This window comes from Schistocerca serialis, chromosome 12 (assembly GCF_023864345.2).
Source record: "Schistocerca serialis cubense isolate TAMUIC-IGC-003099 chromosome 12, iqSchSeri2.2, whole genome shotgun sequence".
NCBI lineage: Eukaryota > Metazoa > Arthropoda > Insecta > Orthoptera > Acrididae > Schistocerca > Schistocerca serialis.
The window spans coordinates 28,817,155-28,833,890 of record NC_064649.1 but is presented as its reverse complement, the minus strand read 5'-3'; the positions used below and the strand labels follow the sequence as shown (position 1 = coordinate 28,833,890).

Sequence of the window (16,736 nt, the reverse complement as noted above, 5' to 3'; positions counted from 1 at the left end):
GCCACCCGAACTCCCTGCCACCCGAACTCCCTGCCACCCGAACTCCCTGCCACCCGAAATCCCTGCCACCCGAAATCCCTGCCACCCGTAATCCCTGCCACCCCAAATTCGCTGCCACCCCAAATTCGCTGCCACGCCAAACTCGCTGCCACCTCAAACTCGCTGCCACCCCAAACTCGCTGCCACCTTAAACTCTCTGCCACCCCAAACTCGCTGCCGCCCCAAACTCGCTGCCGCCCCAAACTCGCTGCCGCCCCAAACTCGCTGCCGCCCCAAACTCGCTGCCGCCCCAAACTCGCTGCCGCCCCAAACTCGCTGCCGCCCCAAACTCGCTGCCGCCCCAAACTCGCTGCCGCCCCAAACTCGCTGCCGCCCCAAACTCGCTGCCGCCCCAAACTCGCTGCCGCCCCAAACTCGCTGCCGCCCCAAACTCGCTGCCGCCCCGAACTCGCCGAAAACCCGAACTCGCCGAAACCCCGAACTCGCTGCAACCCCGAATTAGACACTTGACTCGCAATCGGGAGGTCGACGGTTCAATCCCGCGTCCGGCCATCCTGATTTAGGTTTTCCGTGATATCCCTAAATCGCTATAGGCAAATGCTGGGATGGTTCACTTTAAAAGGGCATGGCTGACTTCCTTCCCCGTCCATCCCTAATACGATGAGACCGATGACCTCGCTGTCTGGTCTCCTTCCCCTAAACAACCAACCAACCACCCCAAATCCCTGCCACCCGAAATCCCTGCCACCCGAAATCCCTGCCACCCGAGATCCCTGCCACCCGAAATCCCTGCCACCCCAAACTCGCTGCCACCACAAACTCGCTGCCACGCCAAACTCGCTGCCACCCCAAACTCGCTGCCACCTTAAACTCTCTGCCACCCCAAACTGGCTGCCACCCCAAACTGGCTGCCACCCCAAACTGGCTGCCACCCCAAACTGGCTGCCACCCCAAACTGGCTGCCACCCCAAACTGGCTGCCACCCCAAACTCGCTGCCACCCCAAAGTGGCTGCCACCCCAAAGTGGCTGCCACCCCAAAGTGGCTGCCACCCCAAAGTGGCTGCCACCCCAAAGTGGCTGCCACCCCAAACTGGCTGCCACCCCAAACTGGCTGCCACCCCAAACTGGCTGCCACCCCAAATTAGACACTTGACTCACAATCGGGAGGACGACGGTTTGATCTCGCATCCGGCCATCCTGATTTAGGCTTTCCGTGATTTCCCTAAATCACTCCAGGCAAATGCTGGGATGGTTCCCTTTCAAAGGTCACGGCCGACTTCCTTCCCTGTCCTTCCCTAATACGATGAGACCAATGACTTCGCTGTCTGGTCTCCTTCCCCTAAACAACCAACCAACCACCCCAAAGCCCTGCCACCCCAAATCCCTGCCACCCCAAATCCCTGCCACCCCAAAACCCTGCCACCCGAAATTCCTGCCACCCGAAATCCCTGCCACCCGAAATCCCCGCCACCCGAAAACCCTGCCACCCGAACTCCCTGCCACCCGAACTCCCTGCCACCCGAACTCCCTGCCACCCAAACTCCCTGCCACCCGAACTCCCTGCCACCCGAACTCCCTGCCACCCGAACTCCCTGCCACCCGAACTCCCTGCCACCCGAACTCCCTGCCACCCGAACTCCCTGCCACCCGAACTCCCTGCCACCCGAACTCCCTGCCACCCGAACTCCCTGCCACCCGAAATCCCTGCCACCCGAAATCCCTGCCACCCGAAATCCCTGCCACCCGAAATCCCTGCCACCCCAAATTCGCTGCCACCCCAAATTCGCTGCCACGCCAAACTCGCTGCCACCTCAAACTCGCTGCCACCCCAAACTCGCTGCCACCTTAAACTCTCTGCCACCCCAAACTGGCTGCCACCCCAAACTCGCTGCCGCCCCAAACTCGCTGCCGCCCCAAACTCGCTGCCGCCCCAAACTCGCTGCCGCCCCAAACTCAATGCCGCCCCAAACTCGCTGCCGCCCCAAACTCGCTGCCGCCCCAAACTCGCTGCCGCCCCAAACTCGCTGCCGCCCCAAACTCGCTGCCGCCCCAAACTCGCTGCCGCCCCAAACTCGCTGCCGCCCCAAACTCGCTGCCGCCCCAAACTCGCTGCCGCCCCAAACTCGCTGCCGCCCCAAACTCGCTGCCGCCCCAAACTCGCTGCCGCCCCAAACTCGCTGCCGCCCCAAACTCGCTGCCGCCCCGAACTCGCCGCCACCCCGAACTCGCTGCAACCCCAAATTAGACACTTGACTCGCAATCGGGAGGACGACGGTTCAATCCCGCGTCCGGCCATCCTGATTTAGGTTTTCCGTGATATCCCTAAATCGCTATAGGCAAATGCTGGGATGGTTCACTTTAAAAGGGCATGGCTGACTTCCTTCCCCGTCCATCCCTAATACGATGAGACCGATGACCTCGCTGTCTGGTCTCCTTCCCCTAAACAACCAACCAACCACCCCAAATCCCTGCCACCCGAAATCCCTGCCACCCGAAATCCCTGCCACCCGAGATCCCTGCCACCCGAGATCCCTGCCGCCCGAAATCCCTGCCACCCCAAACTCGCTGCCACCCCAAACTCGCTGCCACCCCAAACTCGCTGCCACCCCAAACTCGCTGCCACCCCAAACTCGCTGCCACCCCAAACTCGCTGCCACCCCAAACTCGCTGCCGCCCCAAACTCGCTGCCGCCCCAAACTGGCTGCCGCCCCAAACTGGCTGCCGCCCCAAACTGGCTGCAACCCCAAACTGGCTGCAACCCCAAACTGGCTGCAACCCCAAACTGGCTGCAACCCCAAACTGGCTGCCACCCCAAACTGGCTGCCACCCCAAACTGGCTGCCACCCCAAACTGGCTGCCACCCCAAACTGGCTGCCACCCCAAACTGGCTGCCACCCCAAACTGCCAGCCACCCCAAACTGGCTGCCACCCCAAACTGGCTTCCACCCCAAACTGGCTGCCACCCCAAACTAGACACTTGACTCGCAATCGGGAGGACGACGGTTCAATCCGGCGTCCGGCCATCCTGATTTAGGTTTTCCGTGATTTCCCTAAATCGCTCCAGGCAAATGCTGGGATGGTTCCCTTTCAAAGGGCACGGCCGACTTCTTTCCCCGTCCTTCCCTAATACGATGAGACCGATGACTTTGCTGTCTGGTCGTCTTCCCCTAAACAACCAACCAACCACCCCAAATCCCTGCCACCCCAAAATCCTGCCACCCGAAATCCCTGCCACCCGAAATCCCTGCCACCCGAAATCCCTGCCACCCGAAATCCCTGCCACCCGAAATCCCTGCCACCCCAAATTCGCTGCCACCCCAAACTCGCTGCCACCCCAAACTCGCTGCCACCCCAAACTCGCTGCCACCCCAAACTCGCTGCCACCTTAAACTCTCTGCCACCCCAAACTGGCTGCCACCCCAAACTCGCTGCCGCCCCAAACTCGCTGCCGCCCCAAACTCGCTGCCGCCCCAAACTCGCTGCCGCCCCAAACTCGCTGCCGCCCCAAACTCTCTGCCGCCCCAAACTCTCTGCCGCCACAAACTCGCTGCCGCCCCGAACTCGCTGCCGCCCCGAACTCGCCGCCACACCGAACTCGCTGCAACCCCAAATTAGACACTTGACTCGCAATCGGGAGGACGACGGTTCAATCCCGCGTCCGGCCATCCTGATTTAGGTTTTCCGTGATATCCCTAAATCGCTATAGGCAAATGCTGGGATGGTTCACTTTAAAAGGGCACGGTTGACTTCCTTCCCCGTCCATCCCTAATACGATGAGACCGATGACCTCGCTGTCTGGTCTCCTTCCCCTAAACAACCAACCAACCACCCCAAATCCCTGCCACCCGAAATCCCTGCCACCCGAAATCCCTGCCACCCGAGATCCCTGCCACCCGAAATCCCTGCCACCCCAAACTCGCTGCCACCCCAAACTCACTGCCACCCCAAACTCGCTGCCACCCCAAACTCGCTGCCACCCCAAACTCGCTGCCACCCCAAACTCGCTGCCACCCCAAACTCGCTGCCACCCCAAACTGGCTGCCGCCCCAAACTGGCTGCCGCCCCAAACTGGCTGCCGCCCCAAACTGGCTGCCACCCCAAACTGGCTGCCACCCCAAACTGGCTGCCACCCCAAACTGGCTGCCACCCCAAACTGGCTGCCACCCCAAACTGGCTGCCACCCCAAACTGGCTGCCACCCCAAACTGGCTGCCACCCCAAACTGGCTGCCACCCGAAACTGGCTTTTACCCCAAACTGGCTGCCACCCCAAACTAGACACTTGACTCGCAATCGGGAGGACGACGGTTCAATCCGGCGTCCGGCCATCCTGATTTAGGTTTTCCGTGATTTCCCTAAATCGCTCCAGGCAAATGCTGGGATGGTTCCCTTTCAAAGGGCACGGCTGACTTCCTTTCCCATCCTTCCCTAATACGATGAGACCGATGTACTCGCTGTCTGGTCTCCTTCCCCTAAACAACCAACCAACCACCCCAAATTACTGCTACCCCGAAATCACTGCCACCCGAAATCACTGCCACCCGAAATCACTGCCACCCGAAATCACTGCCACCCGAAATCACTGCCACCCGAAATCACTGCCACCCGAAATCCCTGCCACCCGAAATCCCTGCCACCCGAAATCCCTGCCACCCGAAATCCCTGCCACCCGAAATCCCTGCCACCCGAAATCCCTGCCACCCGAAATCCCTGCCACCCGAAATCCCTGCCACCCGAAATCCCTGCCACCCGAAATCCCTGCCACCCGAAATCCCTGCCACCCGAAATCCCTGCCGCCCGAAATCCCTGCCGCCCGAAATCCCTGCCGCCCCAAACTCGCTGCCGCCCCAAACTCGATGCCGCCCCAAACTCGATGCCGCCCCAAACTCGCTGCCGCCCCAAACTCGCTGCCGCCCCAAACTCGCTGCCGCCCCAAACTCGCTGCCGCCCCAAACTCGCTGCCGCCCCAAACTCGCTGCCGCCCCAAACTCGCTGCCGCCCCAAACTCGCTGCCGCCCCAAACTCGCTGCCGCCCCAAACTCGCTGCCGCCCCAAACTCGCTGCCGCCCCAAACTCGCTGCCGCCCCAAACTCGCTGCCGCCCCAAACTCGCTGCCGCCCCAAACTGGCTGCCGCCCCAAACTGGCTGCCGCCCCAAACTGGCTGCCGCCCCAAACTGGCTGCCGCCCCAAACTGGCTGCCGCCCCAAACTGGCTGCCGCCCCAAACTGGCTGCCGCCCCAAACTGGCTGCCACCCCAAACTGGCTGCCACCCTAAACTAGACACTTGACTCGCAATCGGGAGGACGACGGTTCAATCCGGCGTCCGGCCATCCTGATTTAGGTTTTCCGTGATTTCCCTAAATCGCTCCAGGCAAATGCTGGGATGGTTCCCTTTCAAAGGGCACGGCCGACTTCCTTTCCCATCCTTCCCTAATACGATGAGACCGATGTACTCGCTGTCTGGTCTCCTTCCCCTAAACAACCAACCAACCACCCCAAATTACTGCTACCCCAAAACACTGCCACCCGAAATCACTGCCACCCGAAATCACTGCCACCCGAAATCACTGCCACCCGAAATCACTGCCACCCGAAATCACTGCCACCCGAAATCACTGCCACCCGAAATCTCTGCCACTTGAAATCCCTGCCACCCGAAATCCCTGCCACCCGAAATCCCTGCCACCCGAAATCCCTGCCACCCGAAATCCCTGCCACCCGAAATCCCTGCCACCCGAAATCCCTGCCACCCGAAATCCCTGCCGCCCGAAATCCCTGCTGCCCGAAATCCCTGCCGCCCGAAATCCCTGCCGCCCCAAACTCGCTGCCGCCCCAAACTCGCTGCCGCCCCAAACCCGCTGCCGCCCCAAACCCGCTGCCGCCCCAAACCCGCTGCCGCCCCAAACCCGCTGCCGCCCCAAACTCGCTGCCGCCCCAAACTCCCTGCCGCCCCAAACTCGCTGCCGCCCCAAACTCCCTGCCGCCCCAAACTCGCTGCCGCCCCAAACTCGCCGCCGCCCCGAACTCGCTGCCACCCCAAATTAGACACTGTACTCGCAATCGGGAGGACGACGGTTCAATCCCGCGTCCGGATATCCTGATTTAGGTTTTCCGTAATTTCCCTAAATCGCTCCAGGCAAATGCTGGGATGGTTCCCTTTCAAAGGGCACGGCCGACTTCCTTCCCCGTCCTTCCCTAATACGATGAGACCAATGACCTCGCTGTCTGGTCTCCTTCCCCTAAACAACCAACCAACCACCCCAAATCCCTGCCACCCCAAAACCCTGCCACCCGTAATCCCTGCCACCCCAAATCCCTGCCACCCGAAATCCCTGCCACCCGAAATCCCTGCCACCCGAAATCCCTGCCACCCGAAATCCCTGCCACCCGAAATCCCTGCCGCCCGAAATCCCTGCCGCCCGAAATCCCTGCCGCCCGAAATCCCTGCCGCCCGAAATCCCTGCCGCCCGAAATCCCTGCCGCCCCAAACTCGCTGCCGCCCCAAACCCGCTGCCGCCCCAAACCCGCTGCCGCCCCAAACCCGCTGCCGCCCCAAACTCGCTGCCGCCCCAAACTCGCTGCCGCCCCAAACTCGCTGCCGCCCCAAACTCGCTGCCGCCCCAAACTCGCTGCCGCCCCAAACTCGCCGCCGCCCCGAACTCGCTGCCACCCCAAATTAGACACTGTACTCGCAATCGGGAGGACGACGGTTCAATCCCGCGTCCGGATATCCTGATTTAGGTTTTCCGTGATTTCCCTAAATCGCTCCAGGCAAATGCTGGGATGGTTCCCTTTCAAAGGGCACGGCCGACTTCCTTCCCCGTCCTTCCCTAATACGATGAGACCAATGACCTCGCTGTCTGGTCTCCTTCCCCTAAACAACCAACCAACCACCCCAAATCCCTGCCACCCCAAATCCCTGCCACCCCAAAACCCTGCCACCCGTAATCCCTGCCACCCCAAATCCCTGCCACCCCAAATCCCTGCCACCCCAAATCCCTGCCACCCCAAATCCCTGCCACCCCAAATCCCTGCCACACCAAACTGGCTGCCACACCAAACTGGCTCCCACCCCAAACTGGCTCCCACCCCAAACTGGCTCCCACCCCAAACTGGCTCCCACCCCAAACTGGCTCCCACCCCAAACTGGCTCCCACCCCAAACTGGCTCCCACCCCAAACTGGCTCCCACCCCAAACTGGCTCCCACCCCAAACTGGCTCCCACCCCAAACTGGCTCCCACCCCAAACTGGCTCCCACCCCAAACTGGCTCCCACCCCAAACTGGCTCCCACCCCAAACTGGCTCCCACCCCAAACTGGCTCCCACCCCAAACTGGCTCCCAACCCAAACTGGCTCCCACCCCAAACTGGCTCCCACCCCAAACTGGCTCCCACCCCAAACTGGCTCCCACCCCAAACTGGCTCCCACCCCAAACTGGCTCCCACCCCAAACTGGCTCCCACCCCAAACTGGCTCCCACCCCAAACTGGCTCCCACCCCAAACTGGCTCCCACCCCAAACTGGCTGCCACCCCAAACTGGCTCCCACCCCAAACTGGCTCCCACCCCAAACTGGCTCCCACCCCAAACTGGCTCCCACCCCAAACTGGCTCCCACCCCAAACTGGCTCCCACCCCAAACTGGCTCCCACCCCAAACTGGCTCCCACCCCAAACTGGCTCCCACCCCAAACTGGCTCCCACCCCAAACTGGCTCCCACCCCAAACTGGCTCCCACCCCAAACTGGCTCCCACCCCAAACTCTCTCCCACCCCAAACTCTCTCCCACCCCAAACTCTCTCCCACCCCAAACTGGCTGCCACCCCAAACTGGCTGCCACCCCAAACTGGCTGCCACCCCAAACTGGCTGCCACCCCAAACTGGCTGCCGCCCCAATCTGGCTGCCACCCCGAACTGGCTGCCGCCCCGAACTGGCTGCCGCCCCGAACTGGCTGCCGCCGCGAACTGGCTGCCGCCGCAAACTGGCTGCCGCCGCGAACTGGCTGCCGCCGCGAACTGGCTGCCACCCCCAACTGGCTGCCACCCCCAACTGGCTGCCACCCCAAACTGGCTGCCGCCCCAAACTCGCCAAGGTCCGCGCCACGCCAAGGTCCGCGCCGGGCCAGCTCGGCGCCGGACGGACGCCCTGCCGGACCGACGTCCTGCCACGCCAACTGCCTGCCAGCCCAGCTCCCTGTCAGCCCAACTTGATGTAATTGCCACATAATGTGAAAACTGAACTGCCAGAGAGTCAGTATTACACGTTTTTCGTTATTTCTGAGATCATATAGTGTAATTAGTTATTAAATGTTCGATTAACAGTAGATCCTAGTCCGAATGGACAACCTCATTATATGAATGGCATTCAGTGACTTATGCAACACTTTCTATTCCGAATGCAGGTTGGTTTTATTCAGGATTGGAGTACACCATTTCATTCGCCACACTCTTCACTGAAAAATCCTATTTTAAAATGCAATCTTCGTTCAGTGCGACGGCCGTATGCCATCTTAATGAGAAGGTCTGTGTGCCATCTTGGTTCCACTCTACTGGTCGACATGCAGCCAACATCTTACTGCAACAATAATCTCCCCACCATCCACGTACTGCTTCTCACGGAGTGTGTCCTTCACTGTGCCAGACAGATGGAAGTCGGAGGGTTTGAGATCAAGGCTGTACAGTGGATGAGGGAGAACAGTTCAATGTTTTTTGGACGAGTGTGTCAGCACTACCAACAGAGACGTCCAGCTTATCCGTGCCGGCCTGTGTGGCCGAGCGGTTCTAGGCGCTTCAGTCTGGAGCCGCGTGAGCGCTACGGTCCTGCCTCGGGCATGGATGTGTGTGATGTCCTTAGGTTAGTTGGGTTTAAGTAGTTCTAAGTTCTAGGGGACTGATGACCTCAGCAGTTAAGTCCCATAGTGCTCAGGACCATTTAGCTGTTCAGCGTGGTGTTTAATTGTCGATCACCTCGAATGAGTGTGTCCACACGTTCCAGTACTACAGGAGTCACGGCTGTGTGTGATATTATTGTTCATATTTTTAAAAAAAATTGTAGTTATTTTATTGAAACTGTTGAAGCAGAAGTAGAGACATCTTGTTTGAAGCGAAATCGATTCTGAAACTCTTTGATAAGATTAAAATGAATGTACATATTAAGAAAAGGGTGTAATATTTACTTTTAAATATTGTAAAGATATCTATTTGTTATAATTATTAAATGTAAAAAGGTGCTATAATGTAATTATGTATGTAATAGTTACTGGCACTCACTTAGGGCTGTATGAGATATGTGAAGTATAAAAGATCGAGTAGTTTCGTCAGGAATGGAAAGCTGTGTAAGCGTAGGAAAAGGTGGGAGCGGAAACTTTTGGCGCGTTTGGCGGGCGCCAACAAAGTCGGTCGGTGGCCAGTGATCTTAGAGGCAGCACCTACAGTGCCAGCACAGTGTGGAGTGCGCCATATTGTTGCATCTTGCCTCGGTTGGAAACTGCAGTTTGTCACGGCCTGGTATGGGGAGAGAAACGGATTATTGATTATAAGATGGATCATGGCTATGAAGAGGAAATAAGTCTGACATGGATAACTGCTCTTGGCCGTTCTGATATTAATGCAGTTGTTGTCACCAACACCACCGTCGCTGATCCTAGCTTACAGGTACGACATTTTAGCTATGTATTATAGTGTGTGCCAGGAAGTTTAAATGTGCTTTAAGAATAATAACCATCACCCAAATTAACAGTTGTGGCGACCTGGTAATTTATCCCGCTCATAAACCAAGCAGGATCCTAGCCTGGTAATGAAAGTTCCGAGTGACCTGTATTCAGTCAAGACTGTGAAATCTTTAATATATTGTTGGCAAATCAGTGATTAATCAGTGAAACAATTGATGGAAAGAATAACTGAGAATTTCATAATTAACATTGCTATTATTTTCTGTGTTAAAAATGATTACGTAAGGTTATGCCAGATTCAGAGACCACATTAGATAAATTGTTTGCAGCTTTCACATTACGTATTAATGAAAGGGAATACTAAATTGTTGATTAATGGTGATAAATAGTGAGGTTAAACAGTTTATAGTGAATCAACGAAATGTTGAGTATCAAATATGTTGATGTAGAAACCCTCCTGTTCGAAATTACTTTTGTTTTCATGAAATCGGTCTGTTTGCTTAAGCAATTGGGCACTGTAGTTTTGTTTTGAGGGGCTGAACTTTTCTTATATTGCTGAAGCATCTTTTATCTAAATCTAAAGTGTAGTCTAACTACCGTTCTTTGCCATACCTCCGAACTAATGAATTATTTCAAGAAACGAGTTAGTCTGATGCTTACTCCGTAGGATAACACACACGGTTATTTTTGTGCTTTTGCTGTTCGGATAGGTAACTGTATTTCTGTTTGTTACATTGCTTATTATTAACAGTATAGTATGGGAATATTACAGTTGGCTTTGCATGACAGTATGTTTTGTAAACCAATTCAGAGAATACAAAATACACGCAGGTATTACATCTGGTTTTACATATCAGTAAATAACACACACAACACAAGGATGAATATTACATGTGGGCCGGCATGCGAGAGCTCGGACAGGTTTACTCGACCTTGTTGCGATGACGACACACTTCTCCCAACGCTTCGCAGAGCTTTTGGTCTGGTCACTGCCACGTCTCCATAGACACTCTCTGCAATCACCTATGAATATCTGCGATGCTCTTCTTTTCCAGCAACAGATACTGCATGATAGCTATCTGCTTGGATAGCACCTCCGTTACAAATGCTATTTCGAAGGCTACGTAGCATAACAGCGCCGCCTCCAGTTGGAACTTCATGAAACTACAGAGGCTTAGGCGGGAATATTCCATGACGTCCAACAAGATATTCATTTTTTCAACTTAAACCGCCCGAGAAAAAAAAATCGTTGTATTACTTAGTGAACGGTCCTTGTACTATAGACACAGTTTCTACATTAAGGGCAACTAGATGATCGTGGAGCCCTCTGACATCAGTTTTTATCTATTTTGTATATATTGTTTTACAATTTTATATCTTCTTGTATTTTGCCCTTAGATAGTAATTGTTCAAACATATTATTTTACGAAACTTCATGGCCTTAGATAGTAATTGTTCAAACATATTATTTTACGAAACTTCAGGGAAGATTAAAACTGTGTGCCGGATCGATACTCGAACCCGGGACCCAGAGTTCGAGTCTCGGTCCGGCACACAGTTTTAACCTGCCATGAAGTTTCACATCAGCGCACACTCCGCTGCAGACTGAAAAGTTAATTCTGAACATTATTTTATGTTCGTAAATCCATGTCCCAGATTCGTACAAACCATCATACTTTAAATGTACACACACCAAAAAAGTTTTACATCACTGCAGTTCCCAGAACTCCTGAAGATAGACGTTGAGCTTGGATATTGTACCACAGACACAGTCTGTTCAGAGATGTCACTAAACACGCCCAATGATGTAAACAACCATGCATGATCAGCGCCTATTAGACGGAAGAGGCCCTACAGCCAATCAGTTCCAGTCATTGCACCAGGAAGGAGGTACACGGTTCGTGTTGTCTGTAGTTCAACCGTGCCTAGACGGTCAGGAGCAGATACACACAGACAGGAACCGTCGATGACATTCATCGCTCAGGCAGCCCAAGGGCTACTATCGCAGTGGACGACCGCTACCTACGGATTATGGCTCGGAGGAACCCCGACAGCAACGCCACCATGTTGAATAATGCTTATCGTGCAGGATGTTGTGTTACGACTTATACTGTGCGCAATAGACTGCATGATGCGCAACTTCACCCCCAACGTCCATGGGGAGGACCATCTTTGCAACCACGACACCATGTATCGCGGTACAGATGAGCCCAACAACATACCGAATGGACCCCTCAGGATTGGCATTACGTTATCTTCACCGATGACTGTCGCATATGCCTCCAACCAAAAAATCGTCGGAGACGTGTTTGCAAGAAACCTGGTCAGGCTGAACACCTTAGACACACTGTCCAGCGAGTGCGACAAGGTGGACGTTCCCTGCTGTTTTGCGGTGGCATTATGTGGGGCCGACATACGCAGCTGGTGGTCTTGGAAGACGCCGTAATGGCTGTAAGACACGTGAATGTCATCCTCTGACCGATAGTCCAATCATACCGGCAGTATATTGATAAGGCATTAGTCTTCATGGACGACAATTCGAGCTTCCATCGTGCACATCTTGTGAATGACTTCCTTCAGGATAACGACGTAGTTCGACTAGAGTGGCCAGCATGTTTTCCAGGCAAGGACCCTATTGAACATCCCTGGAATAGATTGAAAAGGGCTGTTTATGGACGACGTGATCTACCAACCACTCTGAGGGATCTACGCTGAATCGCCGTTGATGAGTGGGACAATCTGGACCAACAGTGCATTGATGAATTTGTGGATAGTATGCCACGACGAATACGGGCATGCATCAATGTAGGGGGACGTGCTACTGGGTGTCAGAGATATCGGTGTATACAGCAATCTGAAGGTCTCACTGTATTGTGGTGCGACATGCAATGTGTGGTTTTCACGAGCAATAAAAAGGGCGGAAATGATGTTTATGTTGATCTCTGTTCCAATTTTGTGTACAGGTTGCGGAACTCTCGGAACCGAGGTGATGCAAAACTTTTTTTGATATGTGTACATACTCTGAAGCGCCGAAGAAACTGCTAAAGGCGTGCGTATTCAAATACAGAAATATGTAAACAGACAGAATACGATGCTGCGGTCAGCAACGCCTATATAAGACAACAAGTGTCTGGCGCAGTTGTTAGATCGGTTACTACTGCTACGGTGGCAAGTTATACAGATTTAATGGAGTTTGAAAGCGGTGTTACAGTCGGGGCACGAGCAATGGAACACAGCATCTCCGAGGTAGCGATGAAGTGAGGACTTTTCCCCCACGACCATTTCACGATTGTACTGTGAATATCAGGAATCCGGTAAAACATCTAATCTTCGACATCGCTGCGGCCGGAAAAAGATCGTGCAAAAACGGAACAGACGACGGCTGAAGAGAATCGTTCAACGTGACGGAAGTGCAACCCTTCCGCAAAGCGCTGCAGATTTCAATGCTGTGCTATCAACAAGTATCAGTGTGCGAACTAGTCAACGAAACGTCATCCATATGGGATCTCGAAGCCGAAGGCCCAGTCGTGTACCCTTGAGGACTGCACGACACGAAGCTTTTCGCCTGGCCTGGCCCCGTCAACACCGACATTGGACTGTTGATGACTGGAAACACGTTTCCTGGTCAGACGAGTCTCGTTTCAAATTGTATGGAGCTGATGGACGTGTACAGGTATGGAGACAACCTCATGAGTCCATAGACCGTGCATGTCACTTTTGCTGGCCGCCAAACTCCCCAGACATAAACAGCTTATTCGGGATACCTTGCAACGTGCTACTCAGAAGAGATATCCACCCGCCTCGAACTCGTTAGGATTTATGTACAGCTCTGCAGGATTAATGTGTCAGTTCCCTACAGCACTACTTCAGACGTTTGTCGAGTCCATGCCACGGCGTGTTGCGGCACTTCTGTGTGCTGTCGAAGCCCTACACTATATTAGGCAGGTGTACCAATTTCTTTGACAGTTCAGTGTAAGTGTCGATTTATACACTTAACAAAAGGTAAAATCATAGTGTCCTACAATTACTGCATCGATTGATAACGTTTAGAATGTGTTAACGCATACGAATATTTGAGCGTAGCAGATAGTAAGGTATGAAATGTAAGGAAATGATCACATAGCCTCACTTGTAGGTAATATAGGTGGGAGACTTCGGTTACTTGGTAGGATACTGGGAAAGTGTGCCGGCCGAAGTAGCCGTGCGGTTAAAGGCGCTGCAGTCTGGAACCGCAAGACCGCTACGGTCGCAGGTTCGAATCCTGCCTCGGGCATGGATGTTTGTGATGTCCTTAGGTTAGTTCGGTTTAACTAGTTCTAAGTTCTAGGGGACTAATGACCTCAGCAGTTGAGTCCCATAGTGCTCAGAGCCATTTGAACCACTGGGAAAGTGCTTTCCGTCTGCAAAGGCAGTGAAGGCATCCTTAGGTGTACAAAAGACTGCAGTACATTCGGTTTTACATATGTGGAAACGACTCTTCCCTGCGAATTTCACACACTTCAACCGAAGTTCAAAGACAGGCTCTTGACGTGGATTTAAGGAAGAGTCCAGTAATTCCATTCGGTTTACAGCATTGCAGCCAGTAGGTGTAAGAGCCGAAAACTAAGTAGAAATGAACTGCTTGGGCGTTCCAAAAGGAACGAAAACCATCAAATAAAGTTTCTTTATGAGACACTTCGAAGAGGAGGATTGGTTGTGTCTTTGGTTCGCAACCATCTGTATCACTAAACGGCTAGTGCGGTGCAGAGCTGTAATTGCAGGTTGCCTATCTCACGGCTTACAGGAGCAACAAAAAAATTTTACAGTATTTCATACTATTACCGACCGCATTTAAAAATTTAAAATCCTGTCATAAACTACTCGTTAAGCGCTATCATTTTATCTTAAAGGTAGAACACAAAACGTAAAGTTTTGAATGCAGAACCAGTGCGTATTTCTTGAGACAGCTAACTTACGGCGCGCAAACTATCCAGACTATATCAGTCCAGTATTCGAGAATGAGTGCACTTTGCACCTCCCAACGAACTTCACACATAACTTCAAAACCTCACTAAACTCTTTTCCGCTGATACCAACAACAAAATAGCGAAAAGGAAAAACAATTTTCACTTGCTATATTTTCGCCGTTCAAGCTGTTAAACGTCAGCATCAGATATGACATTTTCATTTATTATTTTTTATTGCTAACTCTGTTCGCAACACATTTTAGCACTGAATGATCCTGCAAAATTACGGCATGTGCTTGGTGGGCCGTGACGTCTCAAATATTTAGAAGCGCGAAAAAAAAATCGCTTTTTCTCAAGAGCAGTCAAATTACCCATACTGCATTCATCCCGTAGTCGACAATGGGAGCAGTTAGCGACATTAAACTAACTCCGAACATCAATTTAAATTTCTTCATTGGTCCGTCGATGAATAATCTGAAACTAATATAATTAGGGTAACCAACAAAGGATTCACATGCTTAACGTCAAAAATTTAAGACATTATCTAATCGTATTTGTGGAAAGAGAATAGAATGTATAAGATTTTCTGATGACATGGTATTAGTGGCAGAAGGTGAGGGGACAGTGAATAACATGCTCAAAGATCTGAATGAAGCTTGTGTGGAATATGGGATGCAAATAAACACAACAAAAGCAAAGAGTATGGTCATAAGTACAAGACGCAGAGTGTCCAATATTAAAATAGGACAATCTACCATTAGACAAGTAAGTGAATTTAAATATCTGGGAAGCACAACAACTGAAGACTTGAGATGTCACCAGGAGGTGAAAACTCGAATTGCCATAGCGAAGGAGGCATTCAACAGAAAGAGGAGACTCTTATGTGGCAAATTAGATAAAGGACTGAGAAAAAGGCTTGGCAAATGTTTTGTCTGGAGTGTGGCACTGTATGGGACAGAAAAATGGACTCTGAGACGAGAGGATGAAAAAAGATTAGAAGCATCTCAGATGTGGATGTGGGGGAGAATGGAGAGATTAAGCTGGATGGAAAGAGTGAGTAATGAAAGACTATTGGAAAGGGTTGGTGAGAGAAGATGTCTGCTGAAGGTTGTAAGAGAAAGGAAAAAGAACTTGTTGGGACATTCATTGAGAAGGGAGTGCTTGCTAGTAGATGCTTTGGAAGGATTGATTTGTGAGAGAAGACTGAGAGGAACGAGATACAAGATGATAGACGACATAAAAGGAAGAGGAAATTATGCAGACCTTAAGAAGATGGCAGAAGACCGGATAGCCTGGAGAACTACCATGTGAAAATCTGCCTTTAGGCAGAACACTGATGACGATGATGATTATTATTATCTAATTTTCAAAGTAATCACATGTTTGAAGCTGTTTTGTACATAAACGTCTGATTCTATAAGGAATCGAGAGTGGGCAGAGAGTAGTAGTCTTCTGGTTCTTCCACAAGATCGAAGAACAGTTTATTCTGAATGGTACACGACAATTGCTCTGGTACTGTTCATCGATGGACTCTGGACAGTCAGCTGAGAACGTCACATCGTTCTCCATCACACAAGAAGTGAAAGCAGCTGATAAAAACATGGAACTAATGTCTCATTGCGTGTTTTCTCACTTTGTTTTATCGTCTGACGATTTCTGTGTGTTCCATTCTGTGAAACATAAAGTTCACAGCGATTCGTATCACCTGAAGAAGCTGTTGGATAGTTCAGAACCAAATTTTTTAGGTATCAGTATCGGAGTCTTCTAAATGTTTCAACTGATGGTTCGAACGTACGCGGAAGTGTATACATTTTAGTCCTTTCCGAGATTTTAGGAAGTATACATACTGTCGACATTATAATTTACAAGAACAGTTACTTCGCAATTGTTACGTCACCTTGTAACTAATGGAAGTTTTCCCTTCTTGCTGCTGAATATGTAACTGTACGTTATCAGCGGTATTCAGGGTTTGTATCTCACAGGTACTGCGGTAGCATTTCTTTATTGTTTTTGCCTCCCACTTAAATCTGAAACAAAAGCTACTGTAAATGGATTTTGTTCTCTGGACACAATGAGATCCAGTAATACAAGGCTTCCTCATATGAAACAGAAATGTAATCCG

At 52.1% G+C, this 16,736-nt stretch overlaps 1 protein-coding gene across 1 annotated transcript; it reads right to left on the bottom strand.

The window, feature by feature from the left end:
* Positions 1–187: 187 nt before the first annotated feature.
* LOC126428371 (loricrin-like) lies at positions 188–8,222 on the bottom strand. Its single transcript, XM_050090299.1, has 4 exons — positions 7,845–8,222; positions 4,765–5,246; positions 1,489–2,229; positions 188–485 (listed from the first exon to the last, which is right to left on the bottom strand). The coding sequence occupies exons 1-4, from the start codon at positions 8,220–8,222 to the stop codon at positions 188–190; spliced, it is 1,899 nt and encodes a 632-aa protein (XP_049946256.1).
* Between the last annotated feature and the right edge of the window lie 8,514 nt (positions 8,223–16,736).

Bases quoted from the DNA above. Each gene is read 5' to 3' on its own strand.
- LOC126428371 (XM_050090299.1), bottom strand. From the start codon at position 8,222: ATGTGGCAATTACATCAAGTTGGGCTGACAGGGAGCTGGGCTGGCAGG. The intron at 2,230-4,764 runs GTGGCAGGGATT...TTGGGGTTGCAG, and splicing joins TCGGGTGGCAGGGATTTCGG to CGAGTTCGGGGTGGCGGCGA. The intron at 486-1,488 runs GTGGCAGGGTTT...TCGGGGTTGCAG, and splicing joins TCGGGTGGCAGGGAGTTCGG to CGAGTTCGGGGTTTCGGCGA.